The sequence below is a fragment of the Labeo rohita genome, chromosome 3 (assembly GCF_022985175.1).
Source record: "Labeo rohita strain BAU-BD-2019 chromosome 3, IGBB_LRoh.1.0, whole genome shotgun sequence".
Classification (NCBI taxonomy): domain Eukaryota; kingdom Metazoa; phylum Chordata; class Actinopteri; order Cypriniformes; family Cyprinidae; genus Labeo; species Labeo rohita.
The window spans coordinates 24,115,737-24,127,390 of NC_066871.1; the positions used below are offsets into that span (position 1 = coordinate 24,115,737).

The 11,654-nt window shown below is 37.2% G+C and overlaps 1 protein-coding gene across 1 annotated transcript in view; it reads right to left on the bottom strand.

The window, feature by feature from the left end:
- kat2a (K(lysine) acetyltransferase 2A) overlaps positions 1 to 11,537 on the bottom strand; it is a 16,241-nt gene extending 4,704 nt beyond the window's left edge. Inside the window, exons 1-12 of the mRNA XM_051097907.1 lie at positions 11,387 to 11,537; positions 10,092 to 10,366; positions 9,439 to 9,562; positions 5,906 to 6,051; positions 5,656 to 5,745; positions 5,331 to 5,512; positions 4,585 to 4,776; positions 4,392 to 4,498; positions 2,584 to 2,688; positions 2,304 to 2,440; positions 1,982 to 2,190; positions 1,742 to 1,868 (exon numbers count right to left, since the gene is read on the bottom strand). Of these exons, the coding sequence (XP_050953864.1) occupies positions 1,742 to 1,868; positions 1,982 to 2,190; positions 2,304 to 2,440; positions 2,584 to 2,688; positions 4,392 to 4,498; positions 4,585 to 4,776; positions 5,331 to 5,512; positions 5,656 to 5,745; positions 5,906 to 6,051; positions 9,439 to 9,562; positions 10,092 to 10,310 (1,638 nt within the window). The 5' untranslated portion in view covers positions 10,311 to 10,366; positions 11,387 to 11,537. The remainder of the gene's footprint in view (positions 1 to 1,741; positions 1,869 to 1,981; positions 2,191 to 2,303; positions 2,441 to 2,583; positions 2,689 to 4,391; positions 4,499 to 4,584; positions 4,777 to 5,330; positions 5,513 to 5,655; positions 5,746 to 5,905; positions 6,052 to 9,438; positions 9,563 to 10,091; positions 10,367 to 11,386) is intronic.
- Positions 11,538 to 11,654: the final 117 nt, after the last annotated feature.

The following is an 11,654-nucleotide window of genomic DNA, read 5'->3' on the forward strand; positions in this document are numbered from 1 at the left end:
TTCATACATGCCATGCTACATAACGAAAGGGCTGTTTATATACATTTTAAAGTCTTTCTTTCTTCAGTCTAAAAGAAATTCAGGTTTTCAAGGCAGAGCTCGACAACAAGGAGTGCTCGATGGCCAAGGGCCAGCGTGAAAGACGCTCGGGACAGTTGACGATTTTGTTTAGTTTATCATTTTCACATGATTTTAAGCTTTGTTAATTTAAAATTTCAAGCAACCACAGAGAGACGTGTCTCTGATGGACAAAGAGCCTACAAAAGTATGTCAAAATACTCATCTTGACATATAACTTTGTAGCTTTAACAATGATTAATCTATATTTAATTTATACAGTGGAGTACAGATGCACTGATCGAACGGACATATTTAAACCGATCACTGTTCCGGGCTTGCACACAAACTGCATGCAATCATTTTTAAAAATATTGTGTGAGGAAATATTACAAACTCTTTAAACATCCGTTAACAGGCCAGAGACACTGAAGACGAACGCAAAGGGGAAAAAAAATACTGTAGCAGACAGAGCAAGATCATGGTGCACAATGCGCAAAATATTGGAAATATTATCCTAAATACTGAAATGGGGGTTTATATGAATGTATCTCTGAGGGGAACTGACTGTTTTAAGAAACGTTTCTATGGTGTTTTCTTTTCATTTGCCTCTGAATAATGCATTTAAAGTAGCGTTCAGCTTTGTTTACAGCGGCAACCAAAGAAACTTAAAGCAGAAGTCCACTTCCAAAACAACAATTTACAGATAATGTACTCGCCCCCTTGTCATCCGACATGTTCATGTCTTTCTTTCTTTGGTTGGTAAAGAAATTCTGTTTTTTGAGGAAAACATTTCATTTCATATGGTGCCCCAAGTTTGAACTTCCAAAATGCAGTTTAAATGTGGCTTTAAACTATCTCAAATGCGGTTGTAAACAATCCCAGTCGAGGAAGAAGGGTCTTACCTAGCGAAACGATCGGTTATTTTCATAAAAAATAATACAATTTATATACTTTTTAATGTCAAACGCTCGTCTTGTCTTGCTCTTCCCGACCTCAGTTTTTTCCGGTTCATGACAGTTAGGGTATGTCGAAAAACTCCCATCTCATGTTCTCCCTCAACTTCAAAATCGTCCTATATCACTGTTTTACCTTTTTGTTGAGGGTGTTTGATCTTCTTTGCATGTTCACTTTGCAAAGACTGGGTCGGTACTTCTGCAGCGATGTAGGATGATTTTGAAATGATTTTTGAAGTTGAGGGAGAAAATAAGAGTTTTTCGACATACTGTCTTGAACCAAAATACACAGTTCAGGGAGAGCAAGACAAGACGAGTGCTTGAGATTAAAAAGTATCTAAATTTTATTTTTTAAAATGAAAATAACCGATAGTTTTGCTTCTTCCTCGGCTGGGATCGTTTACAACCACATTTGGGATCATTTTAAGCTGCATTTAAACTGCATTTTGGAAGTTCAAATTCGAGGCACCATATCAGTCCATTATATGGAGAAAAATCCTGATATGTGTTCCTCAAAAAAATGCAATTTCTTTACGAATGAAGAAAGAAAGACATGAACATCTTGGATGACATAGGATGAGTAAATTATCAGGAAATTTTAATTCTGAAGCAAACTAATACTTAAGTTATAAAAACTATGTTCTTTCCCCTTGGATGTTTGCTAAGGTTCCCTGGTTGAGAACCATTGTCTTAGTGTCATTCAGTTTCCTTTGAGTGCATCTCCATACCTTGACCTGCTCATTTGAGGTGACCGCACAGAAGACGATCTCTGTGAATCCCTGAGTGGGGAACATCCTGAAGCAGATCCCTCCAATCACACGGCCATCTTTAATCAGAGCCAAAGTCTTGTGCTTCCTGAGGTCACACAGAGGACACAGGGTCAAAAAAGGCAGAGTGGGAGGCTAGCGAGACATAAAAGTCAAGGAAATGGGTGCTCTGGAAAAAGGAAGGGGTCGCTGTGGACTTACGGGTCAAACACAAGACGAGTGATGTACTCTTTGGGCATGCGGGGGAGTTGATGGGAGAAAACATTTTGCAGGCCCACGAGCCACATTAGAATCTTCTTATTGGACTTCTGAGAGAGAGAGTTACCAATCACATGGAACTCAATGATGCCTCTCCTCTCCTCCAGACGAGCCGTCTCGTCACGAGCTGCGTTTGCTGACAACAGACTAGTCTGGGAAACCAGCAAACAAATCACCATTAATAATACTAGAATTTTTTCTCTTCAAATGTATAATTCATGAACTATACTTTTAAAACTATTATACAGGTGTGATGAACTCTAACCTCTGGTCCCAGCATGGCAGCGGGGTCTGTAATTGTCTTCATGACTTCATTGACCAGTTCCATAGGGATGTCGCCCATAACTCGGATCCGCTTGGCATCCTCCAGGGTCAGCGCCTCAGGAAGCTTTCGCTTCTCTCCTGAGAGACAATGCATCACACAGTCATTGCCATGATCTTTGACGTCACTCTTAAGTCTGATGCATATGATTGTGTACTTAAATTAAATTAAATGCCAAAGCATAGAGTGCACAATAAATAAATCTCCAACGGGATCTTCTCACCAGTTACTGGTTCAGAGGAAGCTACGTCCAAACCTGTGACACCCATAGCAGATCCACTGCTGCCTTTACTGAGAGGAGAGCCAGACACTGAGATGGGACTCAGCACTAGGACAGAAAGAAAAAGGGTTTGAAGCAAAATACAGTAGTCCAAAACTAATGCTAGGTCTCTATGGGGGCAAACACACTGGAAGATTAATTATTGTGTTCTGTTTGCACTATTTATTATGTTGAAATTGTGGCATGAGAATTATTTTATGACACCTTAACAACTGCACATTGATACAGAGAATAGCATCACTTCTCGTTTTGAAACAGACCATTGCAAACACACTGAGGTGGGACAAAAATCTTGTTTAAGTTTAAAAAATATTTACAGTATTAAATGTGTATACCCACTTGTCAAGGAACGGATGCCACACTCTAAGAAAATGTAAAAATGTGATTTATTGTAGCCTTTATTGACACAGAATGCAGTCTACTTTAGTTTTTCTTTGTTATTTGCAAATCTTGATGTTTTTAGTAATGAATATAGCTTAATTTAGCTTAATTCTTTCAAGGCTTATCTTAAAATTAGGGCTGTCAGTCAATGAAAATTTGTAATCGAATTAATTACATGATATTTTGATTAATTGATCTAATATATCGCAAAATAAATTTGACTGTGAAAATACCCACAGAAGATTATTTAAATCTATTTTTGCAAAACTACAAACTGTAGTTTTAGAAAAAAATATTTTATTTAATTCAACATAGAATTTATTATACATAAACATTTAGGCTGCAACGGCCTAATGTTACTATGGAACATAAAAGAAGATAATTTGAAAAATATCTCAGTATTTTTTTGTTCATACGAAGAAAGTCATTGGTAACCAAAACAGCTTTGTTACCAACAGTCTTCAAAATATCTTTTTAATGTTCCTCAAAAAAAAAAAAGTTTTAACTACATGAGGTTGAGTAAATTATGACAGCATTATTTTTATTTATTTATTTTTTTACTTTTTGGTGAACTATCCCTTTAATGTTTTTATTTTTACTCTTCTTATTTATTTTTTTATGAAATTATACTCTAAATAAAGAAACTAAATCTGCCATTAGGGGGCGGTAAATGTCTTTATGAGTCATTCACTCATTCGATTCAATTAAATGGCTGATTCATTCAGGAATTAAGTAAATAGCTCTCTTTATGAATGGGCTTTTGAATCATTGGTTCCTACAATTCATTCAAAAACGCAGATTCATTCAGAAACTAAACACCGCTGTGTTGCTTTGAGACACATAACAATTCTGCTATGGCTTTAAAGGTAATATGTTCTTTGCAAAATTGAGCAAAAACACACAATATTGTGTTTAAATAAAACATTGTCTTTTTATTTACTGACCTGTTGTATAAAACCACATTTAAGTGGTTGATATAAATAAATTAAGTGTGATATAAATAAATATGAGAAAACACAAACTAGTAATTTTTGGCCCCAATATCTTGAATTTTAGGGCATAACTGCATTTTTGGAGTTGTTGCCATGCATCGTATTTGTCAACAGTCAACTATATGAAATATAAGCTGATAAACTGCTGATAAATTTTGCCGTTAACTGTGGCAAAATATTTTAATCATGTTACTTTTTCATAACTAATTAATTAAATTAACATGTTAAACTAACAGCCCTACCTAAAATCATTGTAAGTGTGATGTGGCTCAACATCTGTGAACAAAATTATATCATGCATCTTTTTTCTTTTAATACATACATTTGATTACAAATTTACTCTAAATGCTCATCCCTAATAACCACCTAAACACACACCTGTTTGATGCCCTAGCTGTGTCCCCTCTGAGGCTGGCATGGTGAAATCTGCCTCCCAAATCGGGGAGTTCTCTCCATAGATTTCTTCCTCCAGCATGGAAAGAAACCTAATACACAAACAAAAATAGCAATGCATAGTCAATTACACTACGTGACAGTGATGGTGCTGCGGTGTGCAGTGTATTGGTCTTACTTGGGAAAGTGTGTGAGGATCAAAGTGCGTTTCTCTGGTGGGAGTTTGTCTTTCTCCACTCTGAACTTCTCCAGTAACTGTCTGCGTGTGACAGTGAAGATAGACTTCAGCAGACTGCGGCCGAACACGTGACAGGTCTCGTACCGGGGCAAGCTGTCATTACTCTGAGGAACGTGACAGTAACACAGCCACCTGAAACACACACACAAAAAAACTAAATCACAAAATTTTTAGTGTATTGGTTCATGCACATCAAATTATACTAATGAATCTATATAAATTATAAGCATATGGAAAGTTGGAGGCACTATGATATTTTACTGTTTCTGAAAGAAGTATGGTATATCTTATATTCACTAAGGCTGCATTTTGTATTATCAAAAATTACATTAAAAACAGTTATGCTGTCAGTTATTACAATTTAAAATACCGGTTTTATTTTAAAATGTAATTTATTCCTGTGATGACAAAGCTGAATTTTCAGCAGCCATTACTTATCCATTATATCTTGTTTTGAGTTGCAAAGTTGCAATTAGACATTTGTGGAGAAAAATTATTATAATTATTACAAAATTCACAATAAATAACATTTTGGCATTTGATGTAGAATGCCTCATATTTCAAGAGTGATTCGATCATCTTTAATATTTTGACAACTAGTTACAGTGCAACTTCAAGCACTATTTACAGCATCTTTATGTATATAACACACAAACCTACACTTATTTGCAATATAATACACAGACCTAGTATAATCAACTTTGTAGGCTGCTGCATCCTCTTTCTGGGCCCTCTGACGGAACTGTGACGGAGTCTCCAGTTTCCAGTAGTTCAGACAGAGCAGAAACATCTTACTGAGCTCATACATGGTCTGCCTCTCCTTTGGAGCCAAATGACTGAACTTATACTGGACAAAGTTCAGCACCCCCTGAGACAGTCAGAGAGAAAGAGAGAGAGAGGAAAGAGATCTTGAGTGCATTAAAAGACAAATGTCCCAGGCTTTTAAAAAAGGCGTTTTATGTGACTGGCAGAAAGCTTTTTGCCAACTTTCTTATACACACACACACGTACTTGTTCTATGTTGGGTTTTTCAAAGGGAGGGCTACCGAGAGAGCCTTCCACCACTGGCTTCCCCATCTGCAGAATGCACTTCCTCAGCAACTAAGAAAAGAAAGTCACCAAAACAACACAGGCAAAAATGTGAAACATTCAGCTGCCAGATAAACAAAGACATCTTAGAGGCTTCTTCAGTATGATAAATAATCTTGGGTGTGTTTGCACTTTAAAAAATAAAGGAAGCTGATCTCATCTGTCTGTTTACCTTGAACAAATAAAAGTAGACTTGCTTGGTGTCTGTGTCTTCTTCTTTGTGGACAGACATGAAGAGATTCTCCACGTCCACCACCATCCCCAACAACCGGTTAATTTCCTCCTCAGACACATTCTCCAGGTGAGACACATGTTCCGCTATAAATAAACACACAAGATGATGTGAACAACAATAATGATGCGTTACTGGGACACAGTTAATGGGACAAAATTGAAAATTCTGTCATTAAAAGGATCAAATAGCTCTCAAATTTCATCAAAAATATCTTAATATGTGTTCCAAAGATGAATGAGGTCTTACAGGTTTGGAACGACATAAGGGTTGGTAATTAATGACAGAATTTTCATTTTTGGGTGAACTATCCCTTTAACATACACTGGCCTGTAAAACCACTGTTAAGGTTTTACTCTGGTTATCTCTGCATAACATATGCTTTATAAATTGTCCAATTAGGGTGATATTTGCTACACTCGACTTGCTTTCACTTCAGGTATCTGTCCATATAAGCCATAAGCGCAACAGTGCAGAAGTAAAAATCTCATACATTTTCATCCTAGTGAAATCAATTTAAAACATTTTTATATTACCTTTTAAGACAAACCTATTAGGTTGTTAATCATTGGTATACTGTTGTTGTTTATCAACCCTGATGATAAACTACATTACCAATGATTCTGCAAAGAAATTTCCACCAATCAAAAAAATGATGTTGAGTTTCCCTACATCCTCAAACTGCTTAAACATTTGTATACGTAATTTGCAGTTCATGTAAAATATGTTGTCTTTAAAACATCTTTAAAACAATAGTTTTATATTTACAAAAGTGTACATACACCTTGCAGAATCTCAAAAGAATGAAGTGTACATTTTTCTTATTTTGCCTAAACATGATTTTTTTCATTTAGTACTGCCCTTCAGAAGCTACAGAAGATACTTACATGTTTCCCAGAAGATAAAACAAGTTACATTTATCCTGATCCTCAAATTCAAAAAGTTTTCACATCCTGGCTCTTAATGCATTGTTTTTCCTTCTAAAGCATCAGTGAGTGTTTGAACCTTCTGTAATAGTTGCATATGAGTCCCTCAGTTGTCCTCAGTGTGAAAAGATGGATCTCAAAATCATACAGTCATTGTTGGAAAGGGTTCAAATACACAAATATGCTGAAAAAATTAAAAATTTGTGGGAGCTGAAGGATTTTTTGAAGAACAGCGGGCAGTTTAACTGTTCAGGATAAACAAGTGACTTATAAACAATTATCACTAAACAAAAAGAGCACAGTTGTGGATCATTCAGGTAACAACACAGTATTAAGAATCAAGGGGATGTAAACTTTTAAACAGGGTCATTTTTATAAATCAAACTATAATTTTCTCTTGCGGACTATATGTAAATATCTTTTATCTGAAATATCTTATTCAGGTCAGTAATAAATAAAAAAATAACACGCATTTTGTATGATCCCTCTTATTTTGGTAAAATAATGAACATTTTGCAGATTCTGCAAGGTGTATGTAAACTTTTGACTTTAACTGTCATTTTGAATTTGATTGTTTTTCGCAATGACAAATTGCAGTTCTTTGTCTCATTAAAGCCATTAACTACAAAGTCTCGCCTCAAATTATTTTCAAATACTCTGCTTAAACAGTTTGTAATGTTAAAGTTCACTTCGTAGCTGGTTGGCTTGGTTCATACATAGTTTATAACTCTGAAACGAAGACATTTCAAAAACCCCTACTAGAAAAATACTTTCAGAAGCAAGCAAACTCTACAAGGATAAAGTGGCAGGGCAGTGTTGCACAATATCATGCTGAACCAGCTTATTTGGATGATACTATGTAGAGTCATGGGTGTGATATACAGTGGGTACGGAAAGTATTCAGACCCACTCTTTGTTATATTGCAGCCATTTGCTAAAATCATTTAAGTTCTTTTTTTTTCTCATTAATGTACACACAGCACCCCATATTGACAGAAAAACACAGAATTGTTGACATTTTTGCAGATTTATTAAAAAAGAAAAACTGAAATATCACATGGTCCTAAGTATTCAGACCCTTTGCTGTGACACTCATATATTTAACTCAGGTGCTGTCCATTTCTTCTGATCATCCTTGAGATGGTTCTGCACCTTCATTTGAGTCCAGCTGTGTTTGATTATACCGATTGGACTTGATTAGGAAAGCCACACACCTGTCTATATAAGACCTTACAGCTCACAGTGCATGTGAGAGCAAATGAGAATCATGAGGTCAAAGGAACTGCCTGAAGAGCTCAGAGACAGAATTGTGGCAAGGCACAGATCTGGCCAAGGTTACAAAAAAATTTCTGCTGCACTTAAGGTTCCTAAGAGCACAGTGGCCTCCATAATCCTTAAATGGAAGACGTTTGGGTGACCAGAACCCTTCCTAGAGCTGGCCGTCCGGCCAAACTGAGCTATCGGGGAGAAGAGCCTTGGTGAGAGAGGTAAAGAAGAACCCAAAGATCACTGTGGCTGAGCTCCAGAGATGCAGTCGGAGATAGGAGAAAGTTGTAGAAAGTCAACCATCACTGCAGCCCTCCACCAGTCGGGGCTTTATGGCAGAGTGGCCCGAAGGAAGCCTCTCCTCAGTGCAAGACACATGAAAGCCTGCATGGAGTTTGCTAAAAAACACCTGATGGTGAGAAATAAGATTCTCTGGTCTGATGAGACCAAGATAGAACTTTTTGGCCTTAATTCTAAGCGGTATGTGTGGAGAAAACCAGGCACTGCTCATCACCTGTCCAATACAGTCCCAACAGTGAAGCATGGTGGTGGCAGCATCATGCTGTGGGGGTGTTTTTCAGCTGCAGGGACAGGACGACTGGTTGCAATCGAGGGAAAGATGAACACGGCCAAGTACAGGGATATCCTGGACGAAAACCTTCTCCAGAGCGCTCAGGACCTCAGACTGGGCCGAAGGTTTACCTTCCAACAAGACAAAGACCCTAAGCACACAGCTAAAATAACGAAGGAGTGGCTTCACAACAACTCAGTGACTGTTCTTGAATGGCCCAGCCAGAGCCCTGACTTAAACCCAATTGAGCATCTCTGGAGAGACCTAAAAATGGCTGTCCACCAACATTTACCATCAAACCTGACAGAACTGGAGAGGATCTGCAAGGAGGAATGGCAGAGGATCCCCAAATCCAGGTGTGGAAAAACTTGTTGCATCTTTCCCAAAAAGACTCATGGCTGTATTAGATCAAAAGGGTGCTTCTACTAAATACTGAGCAAAGGGTCTGAATACTTAGGACCATGTGATATTTCAGTTTTTCTTTTTTAATAAATCTGCAAAAATGTCAACAATTCTGTGTTTTTCTGTCAATATGGGGTGCTGTGTGTACATTAATGAGGAAAAAAAATGAACTTAAATGAGTTTAGCAAATGGTTGCAATATAACAAAGAGTGAAAAATTTAAGGGGGTCTGAATACTTTCCGTACCCACTGTACATATGTAATATACACTGTGATGTAATAAAATCGACTCAGAAGCATTGATCTTACCCAGAGAGTGTCCACAGCTTCGGCAGGTCTCCGTCAGACTGGCTGCCTGCTGCTGGAGCTCCATACGAGCAGCTGTCGGCGGATTGGGGTTTTTCCATCCATTACATTTGCAAGCATCATTCGCCTGTGATGAGAGAACACAGCTGTGATTTACATTTTAAAGAACTTTAAATGACAGTAAACAACAGGTTCATCAGGTAAATGATGTCAAAACATTTTGATCTATAATAATGCAGTGGTGACAACATGACATCATACAATGAGACATACTGAAAATCCTAAACGTACGGTACATGTTTTAAAAACATAAATAGTACATGCATTTGATTTCCCACCAGATTAATTTCATATTATATAAGCTGTTTTAAAACCTGTTAAGCAATCCATTTTAACAGCATTTTTGCAAACATAGGTAAGAGTTCACTAGAAATACGATTCACTTTTCATTCTTTAGCCCATAGAGGTCTTCATAATCTAGTGTTTTTATTTCCTACCTATAAATGACGTTTAGGCTTTTATTACTTCATGAAGATGCGTCTGAACTGTATCTGTACCAAGAAACAACGTGACTCGTTTTCAGGCTGTTATTGAAGCACTGACACATGACAGGCCCCGGCTCTCGCTTTATTGTTTTGAGCCGAGCTCTCGGTTACCTTGCAGGAGGAAAACACTCCGAGTTTCTCCAGCTTTTTAGCTCGCGGAAACGAGCGGACTTGGGCTTTCTTCTGGCTGGACCACTGCTGCTGACTCAGGCCTGGTCGGGCCGGGTCGCTGCTCCCGGCTCCGGCGTTAGGGTTGGATCCTGTCGGGCCGCCGGACTGCGCTTGCTGAAGCCGGGGCTGCGCGGAGGTCTGTGCCGCCGGGTCCGCCATATCAGCAGCCTCACTTCCCCTCCTAGGATCGCCGAGCTCACTTCCACCCTGTGCCGCTTCAATAAAGTTTTGTGATGGTTTTCGATACACGGTCAAAACACTGAATGCGCATGCGCACTATAGGTGGATGCTGGGAAATGTAGTATTATAGGAAGTATTACAAAATTATAAGTTACATTACTTTCCACTGGGGGGCATTAAACACTTGAGCTACTTATTATTGTACTGTATCAATTTAAAAGAACACATATTGAACTTATTAATATAACTTACATTTATCTAAACTTATATTTAGTAGCAAAATGCCAAACGGTATTGCTAAAACGTCGGTCAAGCTAATGTGGTAAATACATTAGCTGACGGATGTTTTTTAAAAAATATTATAAATGTAAATGTAACACTAAATGTAAATATGTTTCTACACATTCATAATTAGGGATGGAAATTCTAAGAGACTATTCCGTTTCAGTTATTCTGCATTTATAGCCTTGGCAGTGTGTTTATAAGATAATTTCAGTTTTACTGAAATTAACATTTCTTTACTAAATGTTCTCCTTCGTTTTCTGAATGTTCAGAATCTTAAAAAATTGCCCGTACCTATATATTTAACAAAATATAAACAAAATGTATTTAAGTAAAATATCACTGACAAGGTAACACTTAACAATAAGGTTCCATTTGTTAACAACAACGTATTAGTCTTAATGTTACTTCTTAATACATTATTAAAATCAAACGTATATTTTAATGCTTTTTCATGCATCTGAGCTAAATATGGACTAACAATGAATGAGTTCAATTTGTGTTTAACTAACTTTAACTAGGATTAATGAAAACTAACAATTTGCTCATTGTTGATGTTGGTTAATGCATTAAATATAGTTAACAAATGGGAACTTGCTGCAAAGTGTTTGCACTGATGACAAAACATTCATAGCTACTAGTCATAACCTACATGAATTTCGGTCTCAAGAACCTTTAAGACGGATTTAGCGATTTTTCTCTTTGTTAAAAAGTTTAACTCCTAAATGAAAAAGATGTACAAAAGATATTAATACTCCAATCACACCTGTTACCTTATAAAAGCTGTTTTAATGCACATGGAGAGGGTCTTCTCAACGGGGCGGCCATGTTAGATCACATGACCAGCCAAATACCATTAACCACCCTGTTATTGGACACTTTCACTCATGGATGAACTTAATCACGGCTGATTTGACACAACAGCATCAGTAACTCAAAACGACTGTGAGGACAACATAAACACCATTACTTACGAAGCTCAATCCACAGCAGCAAAAAATTATTTAGGGCAGGAAAAAACTGAATAACCATATTTAGAAA